Source organism: Leucoraja erinacea, chromosome 31 (assembly GCF_028641065.1).
Source record: "Leucoraja erinacea ecotype New England chromosome 31, Leri_hhj_1, whole genome shotgun sequence".
NCBI classification, from domain to species: Eukaryota; Metazoa; Chordata; class Chondrichthyes; order Rajiformes; family Rajidae; genus Leucoraja; species Leucoraja erinaceus.
Genome location: NC_073407.1, coordinates 26,413,095 through 26,425,146, shown reverse-complemented (window position 1 = coordinate 26,425,146; position 12,052 = coordinate 26,413,095). Strand labels below are relative to the sequence as shown.

Here is a 12,052-nt window from a genome sequence, read left to right as displayed (position 1 = left end):
TTCGCTGACGACACCACTATTGTGGGGCGTATCACTGATGGGGATGAGTCAGAATACAGAAGAGAGATCGAGCAACTGTCCATATGGTGCCAGCGCAATAACCTGGTCCGCAACACCAGCAAAACCAAGGAACTGATTGTGGACTTTGGAAGGAGTAGGAGGGGGACCCACAGCCCAATTTATATCAACGGGTCGATGGTTGAAAGGGTCAAGAACTTCAAATTCCTGGGCGTGCACATCTCTGAAGATCTTTCCTGGTCTGAGAACACTAACACAATTATCAAAAAAGCTCAACAGCGTCTCTACTTCCTGAGAAGATTACAGAGAGTCGGATTGTCAAGGAAGACTCTCTCTAACTTCTACAGGTGCACAGTAGAGAGCATGCTGACCGGTTGCATCGTGGCTTGGTTCGGCAATTTGAGCGCCCTGGAAAGGAAAAGACTACAAAAAGTAGTAAACACTGCCCAGTCCATCATCAGCTCTGACCTCCCTTCCATCGAGGGGATTTATCGCAGTCGCTGCCTCAAAAAGGCTGGCAGTATCATCAAAGACCCACACCATCCTGGCCACACACTCATCTCCCTGCTACCTTCAGGTAGAAGGTACAGGAGCCTGAAGACTGCAACAACCAGGTTCAGGAATAGCTACTTCCCAACGTTTAGTGCAAGATAAAACCAGTGAAGTCCGATCAAAGCTAGTCCAAGGGTCTCTAATGAGGTAGATAGTAGCTCAGGACTGCTCTCTAGTTATTGATAGGATGGTTCAGCTGGGAAAAAACTGTCCCGGAATCTGGCGGTGTTTAAGAAAGAACTGCAGATGCTGGAAAAATCGAAGGTAGACAAAAATGCTGGAGGAACTCAGCAGGTGAGGCAGCATCTATGGAGAGGAATAGGTGACATTTCGGATCTCGACCCAAATCGTCGCCTATTCCTTCCCTCCATAGATGCTGCCTCGAGAGTTCCTCCAGCATTTTTGTCTATCTTCTGAATCTGGAGGTGTGTGTTTTCATACTTCTATACCCTTTGCCTGATGGGAGAGGGAAGAGGAGGGAGTGGCCGGGGTGCAACTTAATTCCTCACTCGCTGTAACCACACGCAGTAACGGATGACCACACCCCACCACAGAGTCTGCTGCTTACCCTTGTACGCAGCTGCTTTGGAGCAAAAGTAGATTTGTTTTGGACAGATTGTCTGAAGAAGGGTCTCCATTCGAAATGTCGCTCATTCCTTCTATCCAGAGATGCTGCCTGTCCCACTGAGTTACTCCAGCATTTTGTACATATCCTCAGTTTAAATCAGCATCTGCAGTTCCTTTCTACACACTATATCTGTTCCACTGTGAAATCTCCTCAGGTATGCCTACTTTGAAGAGGTTCTGCTCCTCTCTCCGACAAGAGTTCTGCAGCAGTCTGCAGAAGGGTCTCGACCCGAAACGTCACCCATTCCTCCTCTCCAGAGATGCTGCCTGTCCCGCTGAGTTACTCCAGCATTTTGAGTCTATCTTCAGTGTAAACCAGCATTTGCAGTTCATTCCTTCACAGTGGATTTACTTTACTTGCTGGTGTTGTATCCCAATGATTTAAGTTCCTGAGGGAGTTTGTTAAAAGTGAAGGTGATATCAGTCTAGTTTTAATAAAGTGCAATTTCATTCAAAGTAGATGTTATTATGAGGAATGTAGAAAGTAATTAACATTGACCTGTTATTTATTCCTCAGCTTTGATCATTGTATGCACAGTGGCCGGTGTTTCAGGATTAATCATTGCTGGCATCTGCTGGTACAGGTGAGTCTTCTTAAAACTGCTTAAAGTGATTAATAAAGAATCATACATTCAGAATAAAATGGGATGTTGGTACTCTGCTGTAGGCTTCAACCTTTCCTCCAAGTAAAAAATAAATAAGGGATAGGCTTTGAAGATAGATAGATAGATAGATAGATATGCCATTTATTGTCACTATACATGTACAGTGAAACTGAAAGCTGCTCGTACTCAGTGCATACATACAATTTAGCACAAAAAACAAGAAACAGAAAAAACAAAAAACAGAAGGGAGATGGGTGGGGGGGGAATAGGTGCACACATTCTTGAAGTGCTAAAGGATAAAAAGTGAAGGAGGAATGTGACTTTTTGTTTTCTTGAAACGAGGGCAACTGGGAACTGATCTTAACATGATGTAACATCATAGAGTAGTAAAAAGCTGAAGATGGAATATTCTTTCACTCTATAACCTTGACAATATAATGACAGATACGGTGATAGAATGTTCAGTGTGGAACATGGAACAGTGTAGCTTCACGCCCCTTCTGCCCACACTGTGGTCTGTATCCACCTATTCCCTGCCTAAATAGTACAGGTGTTAGGGGTTATGGGGAGAAGGCAGGAGAATGGGGTTAGGAGGGAGAGATAGATCACCCCACGACTGAATGGCAGAGTAGACTTGATGGGCCAAATGGCCTAATTCTGCTCCCAGCACATGAACATAATTAGTTTGGTTTAGAGAATCAGGGCAGAAACAGGCCCTTCAGCCCACCGTGTTCACGCCGAACAGCGATCCCCGCACACTTACACTATCCTACACACACTAGGGACAATTTACAATTCCGCCAAGCCAATTAACCTACAAACCTGTACGTTTAGAGTGTGGGAGGAAACCAGAGATGCTGGTGAAAACCCACGTGGTCACAAGGAGAATGTGCAAACTCCGTACAGACAGCACCCGTGGTCAGGATTGAACCCGGGTCTCTGGCTCTGAGGCAGCAAGTCTACCGCTGCACCACCATGCCGCCCTTTTCTAATTTTACATCGCAAAATATAACCCAGTTTGAATAAAATGGAATGTCTTTATCTCATTCACAGGATGTGCTTATTATCTGATTTGTTTTTTTTAATTCTAGGTTACGAAAGGAAGCAAAGTTAAGTCAGAAAACAGATTATGTAGGTTACGGCGTAACTGGATCCAACGCCCAAATTGAGAAATCTGTGGTGAGTTCAAGGAGTCTATACCTGAACTGAAACTTGAGTGCTCATTAATCTAAAATGTTTGTCCTATTTCTCACCTCACCTGATGCTGCCCGAGATCATAAATATTCCTGTTTTTATTGCACCCAAAAGTGATTAGTTCTGTGAAAAACACTAACCAGAATTGACATGGTACAATACAGTACCATGAACAGTTTCTTTCACTGTTTTAGGTTCAGTCCTTTCAATAAGCATTTCTTTACCCAATACCCATGCAAATAAACAATGTTTGTAAGGTGTAGTGTCATTAAACCCATCACTTGAATGCCTCTCTCTCTTTTTTTATTTTTTCTTCACTTCTCCCAGACCCTAATCTTAAAATTCATAATTATTTTTTTATTCAACGTTCTCACTTATCTGTGTAGGAAAGAACTGCAGATGCTGGTGTAAATCGAAGGATGACCCGAAACTCAGCGGGTCAGCCTAAAGAAGGGTTCTCGACCCGAAACGTCACCCATTCCTTCTCTTCAGAGATGCTGCCTGTCCCGCTGAGTCACCCCAGCTTTTTGTGTCTATCTTCGGTTTAAACCAGCATCTGTTGCAGTTCCGTTCCTCCACATTACTTTAGAGATTCTTGCAACGGATACTCAAAATATTATATGTACCTTCTTTATGAATGTTTCTCTTTGTTTAGAATGGAGACAATAAACTGGCACAGAGTGCTCAGATGTACCATTACCAACATCAGAAGCAGCAGATGCTATCAATGGAAAAGTGAGTATTTTGAGTAATTCATTTAGTGGTAGTGAATCTCATACAATCAAACAAAAAAATTAAAATGGATTGGGAATTGCAGTTCCATTCATCAATGACATTAGATAGACAGTTCAAGGTGTTGGAGTAACTCAGCGGGTCAGGCACCATCTCTGGAGAAAAAGGATGTGTGTCGTTTCTTGTCGGGATCCTCCTTCATACACAAAACATCACCCATCCTTTTTCTCCAGAGATGCTGCCTGGCCCGCAGAGTTACTCCAGCACTTTGTGCCAACCTTCTGTGTGAGCCAGCATCTGCAGTTCCTCCCTACAATCATCAGTGACCTTGTTGACCACAGGATGCTCTTGGTTAAGAACATTGAGGCTGTTCCAAATCATTCATCCATGCTACTTAAAATTGAGATCAGCCGATGCGTTTTATTCATGAATTGCACTATTGACAACCGAGAAACAGCATTGAAAAAACTAACGGACTGGAGTTGGTGCGTAAATAGAAGAGAGGGATGTAACGCTGAGGCTTTAAGGAGCTGGTCGGACCGCATTTGGAATATTGTGAGCAGTTTTGGGCCCCGTATCTGAGGAAGGATGTGCTGCCGTTGGAGTGCATCCAGAGGAGGTTTACAAGAATGATCCCAGGAACGATTGGGTTAACATATGATTAGTGTTTGACGGCACTGGGCCTGTACACGCTGCAGTTTAGAAAGATGAGGGAGGACTTCATTGAAACTTACCGAATAGTGAAAGGCCTGGATAGAGTGGGTGTGGAGAGGATGTTTACACTAGTGGAAGTGTGTAGGATCAGATGCCATAGCCTCAGAATAAAAGGATGTACCTTTATAAAGGAGATGAGGAGGAATTTCTTTAGTCAGAGGGTGGTGAATTTGTGAATCTGTGCCTCAAACAGCTGTGGAGGTCAAGTCAATGGATATTTTTAAGGTGGCGATTGATGGATCAGTCTGGACTTGTTATGCAGTAATTGATAGATTAGTACGGCCTTGATTAGTATGGGTGTCGGGTTATGGGGAGAAGAGGGAGAGATAAATATCAGCCATAAGTGAATGGCGGAGAATAGTTGATGGGCCAAATGGCCCAATTCTGCTCCTATCACTATGAGGAAGTTCAGGAATGAAATTCCATTGTGTATATTTGATAGGGATCTCTACATCATTAAAGCCCAACATGCTTCAAAATGCTGACTTACCCAGGGTTTTCTCTAAACCATATTTGTGTAACTTTGATATTACAATGTTAGCAAGCTAAATAGTTTTGCCAGGACCTCTGCTGTACATTTTGGATTGGGGAAGGACTGATGCACTATTCCAAATGTTGGATATTGTCCTTCCTTCACAATTGCACTTTTTCTATGCAGAAATAAAGATGAATCCAAAGTACCGGATTCAGCAACAGAATCGGAAGGAGAAAATGAAGATGGTGATTTCACAGTATATGAATGCCCAGGACTGGCTCCTGTAAGTACCAAAGTAATGTAAATGTAGTCTGAAGAAGAGTCTTGACCCGAAACGTCACCTATTCCTTTCCTCCAGAGATGGTGCCTGTCCTGCCGAGTTACTCCAGCATTTGGTGTCTCTCTTTGGTGTAAACCAGCATCTGCAGTTCCTTCCTACACAGAGTAATCATTGAACTGTTATACTGCAGACATTAGGCTTTCCACCAATTGTCCGTGCTGGCTCTTTGTGAATCTGTGCCTCAAACAGCTGTGGAGGTCAAGTCAATGCATATTTTTAAGGTGGAGATTGATAGATCAGTAAGGACTTGTTATGCAGAAATTGATAGATTAGTATGGCCTTGATTAGTATGGGTGTCAGGTTATGGGGAGAAGGGGGAGAGATAAATTGTCCCCTCCTTTGATTTTTAGTTTGGAGATAGTTTAGAGATGCAGAGTGGAAACAGGCCCTTCGGCCCACCGTGTCCGCACCGACCTGTCCTGCCATCCCTACACATTAACACTACCCTACACACACTAGGGACAATTTTATATTCATATACCAAGCAAATTAACCTACAAACCCACTTGTCCTTGGAGTGTGGCAGGGAACCGAAGATCTCAGAGAGAATCCACGCAGGTCAGAGGGGGAACGTACAGATAAGCATCCGTAGTCAGGATGGAACCTGGGTCTCTGGCGCTGTTGGGCAAGTTGGGCCGAAGGGCCTGTTTCTACACTGTATCACTTTATGAGCCTATGACACATCGCACTAGTAATCCACAGTTTACAAGCCTCCAATGGAGCCACAAGAAACTGCAGATGCTGGAATCTTTAACAAGAAACCAAACTGCGGCTGGAAAAATACTGACCAAGTTTTACTGCCGCTCCTGCCATTGACACTGTTATTGCTGCTTGTTGTGAATAAAGTGCTGCAAGGACAATGCAGAGGAGGGAGGTCCAGCGGCCTTTTCTTATGTTAATGCTCCTCACAGCTAGGCAAAGAGAACAGATATTAGCCATATTATTACATCTTTATAAGCCTATTAACATGCAGTGTTTTCTGAGCGGCAGTGCTTGTGAATCAGCAACAAACCCATTCACAGCTCGCTCCCTTGCTTGCATTCTGAAAGGGAAACGTTTCAGGTAGGCTGGGGAGACTGAATGGCAATGGCACCAGGCAGGCAGTGTTAAACAGAATACCCATTTCCTCCACATCTTCCTGCTGTGTCACAATTTCTGACTTTCTTGTTTTTGCTCGCCACAGACAGGAGAGATGGAGGTGAAGAACCCACTTTTTGATGATTCATCTCTACACCATCCACCGACCAGTAGTTAGATTGTCTGCTATCTCTTTGGACTATACACACTTCAAGAGGGGAGAGTTATCTACATCTCAAGAGATCGTTCAACTGTGCACCAAAGGACTGCCTGCATCTTCATTGATTTGTTTCTGACTGTGGGGGAAATTCAACCACAGCCCCAAGTCGCAACCCCCATCCTGGTGGTATAGTAAAGTCTGTATGCTTGCTGCCTCCTTAACTTTTAGTCCTGTGCTGCTGCTGCTGCTGCTGCTGCATCAAAAAAAACACCTAAATGCTCATCTTTACATTTCTTGAGCAGTTCATGGGAGACTTTCATCCCGGGAATCATCTTTCTTCTGAAAAGGCTTGTAATTTATGAAGGATTGGAGAGTGATGGGAGGATCCATATTGACGAGCTGACCTTTGACCACTGTTCCTGTTCAATGGTTTTAGAGTTAGATAGCTCTTGTGCAGTAGACAGTCTGGTAGTCAGTTAACAAAGCAGCCAATGTAGCAGTAGTTGTTCCCCACCCTCCTGGCTGTGGTGAAGTGCGGTGATATTCTCCAACTGATCAGTAAAAATAAGGACTGAAAGTGCAAGGAACAGTATATCCGCTTTGATAAGGTGATTACTGTGCATTTGTACAGCACTCACCCTGTTGTAAAGGCTTCTCACGGGATTATTAAAGGGAGCTTGATTAGTACGGGTGTCAGGGATTATGGGGTTGACAAGGGAAGACAGATCAACCACGAATGAATGGCAGCATCAACTCGATGGGCTGAACTGCTCCTAGAATTTATGACGTGGATATTTAATTTGTAACTGTAATGTCGGGTGTGTTCACAGAAGTAGTCTAATTGCTCTGTTGCTGCAATCCATCAGTGAATGTGATTCTATCAGAATTAGCTGTTTTTCAACTGTCCCTAACTTTAAATGAGGTCATTGAATGGGGTAATTATCAATGCCCCACACAAATTAACATTCACATTGAAGATCTTTCCACCTGAATTCTCCAGCCGTACATCAAAACTGAAGGTATTATTCAAAAGTTTTGAAAGTGCAAGTTGATTCATATTTAGTGAGGGGTGCTGAAACAGGAGACTTGGATTCAACACAATAGACAGCCCTGCCTCCTCATCTTGCATGCACTATGTGTATGGTCAATTCTTTACTGCCTCCCAAGTAGACTTGCTGGAAGTATACTACAATGTCGCTATTGTTTGCCAGCCTTGCATCTTTCTCTTACCCAACGCTCCCCTTTTATTAAAGTGCTAACATTTCCTTCACCACAAAGAGAAATAATTTTGATTGTTTGCCTGTGAGCTGAATTACTGGCAGTGAACATAAACGCTGATACTTACACAATCAGTCCTTGGTTTTTAATGAAAAGTAACGGAGTTCCATTCTTCACCCTTTGACAACTTGTGAAAAACAAATCGATCCATCTGACAGTGGTTATGGTCGTACTTGCGGCCTTAAAATGTGACCAAGCGGATAGCTTGTGGCGTTAGAGCAGAGGAAAGAATGATATGCTGTTTTGAAAACTCTGCCAGTCACGTCTACCCACTCTGTCCACTATGGTTGATGTTCAATAGTCTGAGTGAGGCCAAACCTAAATTGGAGGAACAGCACCTCATATTTTGCTCGGGCACCTTGCACCCCAGCGGTATGAGCTTTGATTTCTCTAACTTTCACCTTTGCATCCCCTCTCTCACCGTCCCTATCCTACCCTAGTCATCGTACTAGTTTTACAGTCGTCCTGTTGAGTTCCCTGTACAACTCGTTATCACCTATCTCAAGCCAACAATGGACCATTGTGGGCTCCACCTTTCCTTGATTTTCGTTGCTTTTTGCATATCTTCCATTCATTTGTCCTAAGACCTGTCTATATCTTTAGACTTTCTCTCCCCCCCTGACTCTCAGTCTGAACAAGGGTCTCGACCCGAAACGTCACCTATTCCTTTTCTCCAGAGATGCTGCCTGTCCCGCTGAGTTGCTCCAGCTTTTTGTGTCAGCCTTGGATGTAGTCTAAAAAAACCATGTGTTCATGAAAGAGCCAGATTTGCCACCAATCAGCAATGGGCAATAAATACGTTCTTGCTAGCGTCCTGGAAATAAGTATTAAAAAAACCTCGACTGGCTTCTGACACTATCATCAAGCAAGCAGTTTGCTCAATAATTTGTTTTTTTAAGCTAATTTTGTTGAGGCTATGGAGACCTCCCCCCCCCTTTCAAAAACCCCATTCTTCCTACTAGGTATAGACGTTTCGTCGTCTATTTCCTTCGCTCCATAGATGCTGCCTCGCCCGCTGAGTTTCTCCAGCATTTTTGTCTACCTTCGATTTTCCTGCATCGGCAGTTCCTTCTTAACCATTCTTCCTACTGATGGGTTCAAGCTGGAAAGCTAGTGTGGCTGAAATGGGCACATGTTGTACCTCAGTTGAGCAGCATCAAAGGCAGGGGCTTCTCTGTCTCAAACTGGGAAAATACGAACTTTGTATGATAACCATATAAATGCCTCTGTACGAATATGTTGTGTGATTGTAATATAATTGAATGTAAATGTAGGGGGTAATTTTCACAACAAAAAATGAAGGGAATATCTACATTGTGTAAGTTGAATGAAACAAATTTTAATAGAAATGAAATCGTTTATGTGGAAATTTATTGAAACTGAAACCTAGTTAAAACTAGGTGATATTTTGTTTACAGGCCAACTGGTGAAGTTGTACAAAGCCTTTGTTTTGAAGAAAAATGATTCTCATGCTCCACTTTACACTTGACGGTTTAATGATAAGTGAAATGACACAGTTAATTTGGGGATATGGTTTGTAAAGTATTCTTTATTCGGATTGATCCTACTCTCAAATATAGAATATAATGTAGAAGTTACCCGAAGTTCAAATCCGATTAGAATCAGCTTCCTCCTGAACTGCCCGTTTAACTGGTCTAGAGATACAGCATGGGTACTGTCTCTCCGGCCCACCGCGTCCACGCTGGCCATTGATCACCCGTTCACGCTAGTTCTATGTTATCCCATCTTCTCAACCCACGCCCTGCGCACTACAGTAAATCCTCAGAGATCAATAACCCCACAATCCTGCACGTCTTTGGGCCGTGGGAGGAAAGCGGAACACCCGGAGGAAACCCACGCGGTCACAGGGAGAACTATGTGCAAACTCCGCACAGACAGCGCCCAAAGTCAGGATTGAACCTGGGTCTCTGGCTCCGTCAGGGCAGCAGCTCCACCTGTTGCGCCCCCTGGTGTCAGCAGGTGATTGAGACCCAGCAACTACTGGGCAACCACCTTTATCAAAATTGAAAAAATGCAGGGCTGGTGATTCTGCGCTGTATCTCTAAAACTAAACTAAACGAAATCCACATCTAAGATGGAAAAGTGGTTACCATTTTAGTTTTAATGCCCACACTCGACTATGTGTGAATTCATACAGTACAAGGGGAGACCGTTCTGCCCATCATCCTGGTGCCTACCCTTTTAAACTGCTACAAAGTTAGTTCTAACCGAAGATGGGCACAAAAAGCTGAAGTAACTCAGCGGGCCAGACAGTATCCCTGAAGAAAAGGATGTTTCTTCACAATAGTCACCTATTGCATCTCTCCAGAGATGCTGTCTGACCCGCTGAGTTACTCCAGCTTTCTGTGTCTATCTCTGATTTAAACCAGCATCTGCATTCCCTACACTAAATGAGTTCTAATCCCCTTCTGTTGCAGATTTAATTAAACTTCACTTTAATTTTCAGATGGTGTTGACAGACTTGAATGTAACCAAAACATGTAAAAATCTACTGGTTGAATTTCTTGACCAGGAAATCTCTAATGCACAAATCAGCACCTTTTATGTCTTCATGTGGTGTTTTACTTTAGTATTTGAAACACTACGTGCAAAAAAAAAAGCAGCAGCTTTGGTTTCCCAAATCTTGCCAATGAGGGTTAGAACCTAGAACATGGAATAGTACAGCACAGGGATCTGTTAGTAACCTGTTAGAAACAATTAAATCAAACAACCATCTTGCAGAAACAGTAACCAACTGGATAAACATTAAAACTACCTGGAAATTACTGCTTGCCATGTGAAGGGGAGTTAATTGTAAGCCAAAGATAGACACAAAGTGCTGGAGAAACTCAGCGGGCCAGGCAGCATCTCCGGAGAGAAGGAATATGCGACTTTTCGGATCAAGACCCTTCTTCAAATCTTCAGTATCTGAAGAAGTGGTCTCCAGTCTCGACCCGAAACATCGACCTTTTCTCCAGAGATGCTGCCTGACCCGCTGAGTTACTCCAGCTTTTGAGTTTAGTTTATTGTCACGTGTACCGAGATACAGTGAAAAGCTTTTGTTGTGTGCTAACCAGTCAGCAGAAAGACAATACTTGATTACAATCGAGCCATTTTGTATCTATCTTTGGTGTAAACCAGCATCTGCAGTTCCTTCCTACACGTTAATTGTTAGCCAGCTCCTTTGATTAATTTTAACGCCAATGTTTAAATTGTTACGGTCACAAGTTTCCATCCCACTATCTATCTCGTGAGAAGAAATATGCTTTCATTTTAAAGTGCATATGCAATTTACTGTGCTGGCCGATGTTAATATTTCATTTGTGGAGGAGGCTTGGTTAGTAGTGGTTAAGTGAGGAATGATTTAAGTTATGAACTCTACAGCACACTGCATAGAATGAAGTGCATCCAGAGAGCAGGTGACTGGCATTTGCTTTGGATCAGATGTTCTGTATTCACCCTTTTGTTTTTTCAATCATTCTGTCATTTGGCTGCTGGAGCTATGGTGAGCTGCAGCATCCCAGTGTTCTGCTCTGGATGTGTCTCATGCTATTCCACTAAATGTCAACATTTATTGTTTTCCAGTATAATCAGTTTCTGCCAAACTAGTCACCATCTTTTCCAATATCTGTTCTTGCATATCGTATAATGTATTTTTCTGTGAAAATAAATTGATTTGTTGAAATGCTGTTTTGTTTTCTGTCCTGTTTTGTGTGTGTGTGGTGATTATTAAAAAATAATCTGTTCTTCTCTCAGGGTCTTTAACCTTGTTAATTTGTGGTGTCTGATTAGACAATGGTGGACCGCCAGGCCTGATATTACCAAAGTGCAATGGTTTCTTCATCGGCACGTGTACCAGGTACTGTGAAATATATTTTTGCATACAGCGAAGCAAAACTCTCTCCGTACATGAGCACCAATCACCCCAGTTGATACAGAAGGTAGAGCAGCCCACTGAGTCAATATGTGGGAGGTGCCATTTTACAGTCCCAGCTACAGCCGGCCACAAAGGGCCCTTGCAGCCGTTGCCTCCGATCTTGCGTCGGGGGGGGGGGGTAGTCAGCCTACCCCATGACAGAAGGGGGAGGCGTTGTACAGTTTGATAGCCACAGGTCACTTAGGTACGGTGAAATGCTTCCTTTTGCAAGCAACCCGGAATAATCATGTCCTGTAGGCACACCACACCCGGGCAGCACGCAGGAGTCACCATGTTTCTGGCACTGACAAAGTGACAAGACTTTCAGATGAATCTTCCCCAAGCCGTCTCTCCCTGTGTGCTC

General features: G+C 43.4%; 1 protein-coding gene across 2 annotated transcripts in view; it reads left to right on the top strand.

The window, feature by feature from the left end:
- The window catches only part of LOC129712132 (neural proliferation differentiation and control protein 1-like), a 92,607-nt gene extending 81,146 nt beyond the window's left edge, over positions 1–11,461 (top strand). Inside the window, exons 5-10 of one of the 2 annotated variants that reach the window (XR_008725994.1) lie at positions 1,715–1,781; positions 2,894–2,981; positions 3,652–3,731; positions 5,101–5,200; positions 6,441–10,025; positions 10,124–11,461. Coding sequence is in view for 1 of the 2 variants with exons in the window: in XM_055660347.1 (XP_055516322.1) it covers positions 1,715–1,781; positions 2,894–2,981; positions 3,652–3,731; positions 5,101–5,200; positions 6,441–6,512 (407 nt within the window). In the remaining variant the exon portion in view is untranslated. Of the gene's footprint in view, positions 1–1,714; positions 1,782–2,893; positions 2,982–3,651; positions 3,732–5,100; positions 5,201–6,440 lie in introns of both variants that reach the window. The other variant, XM_055660347.1, reaches the window with a different exon arrangement.
- The last annotated feature ends 591 nt before the right edge of the window (positions 11,462–12,052 follow it).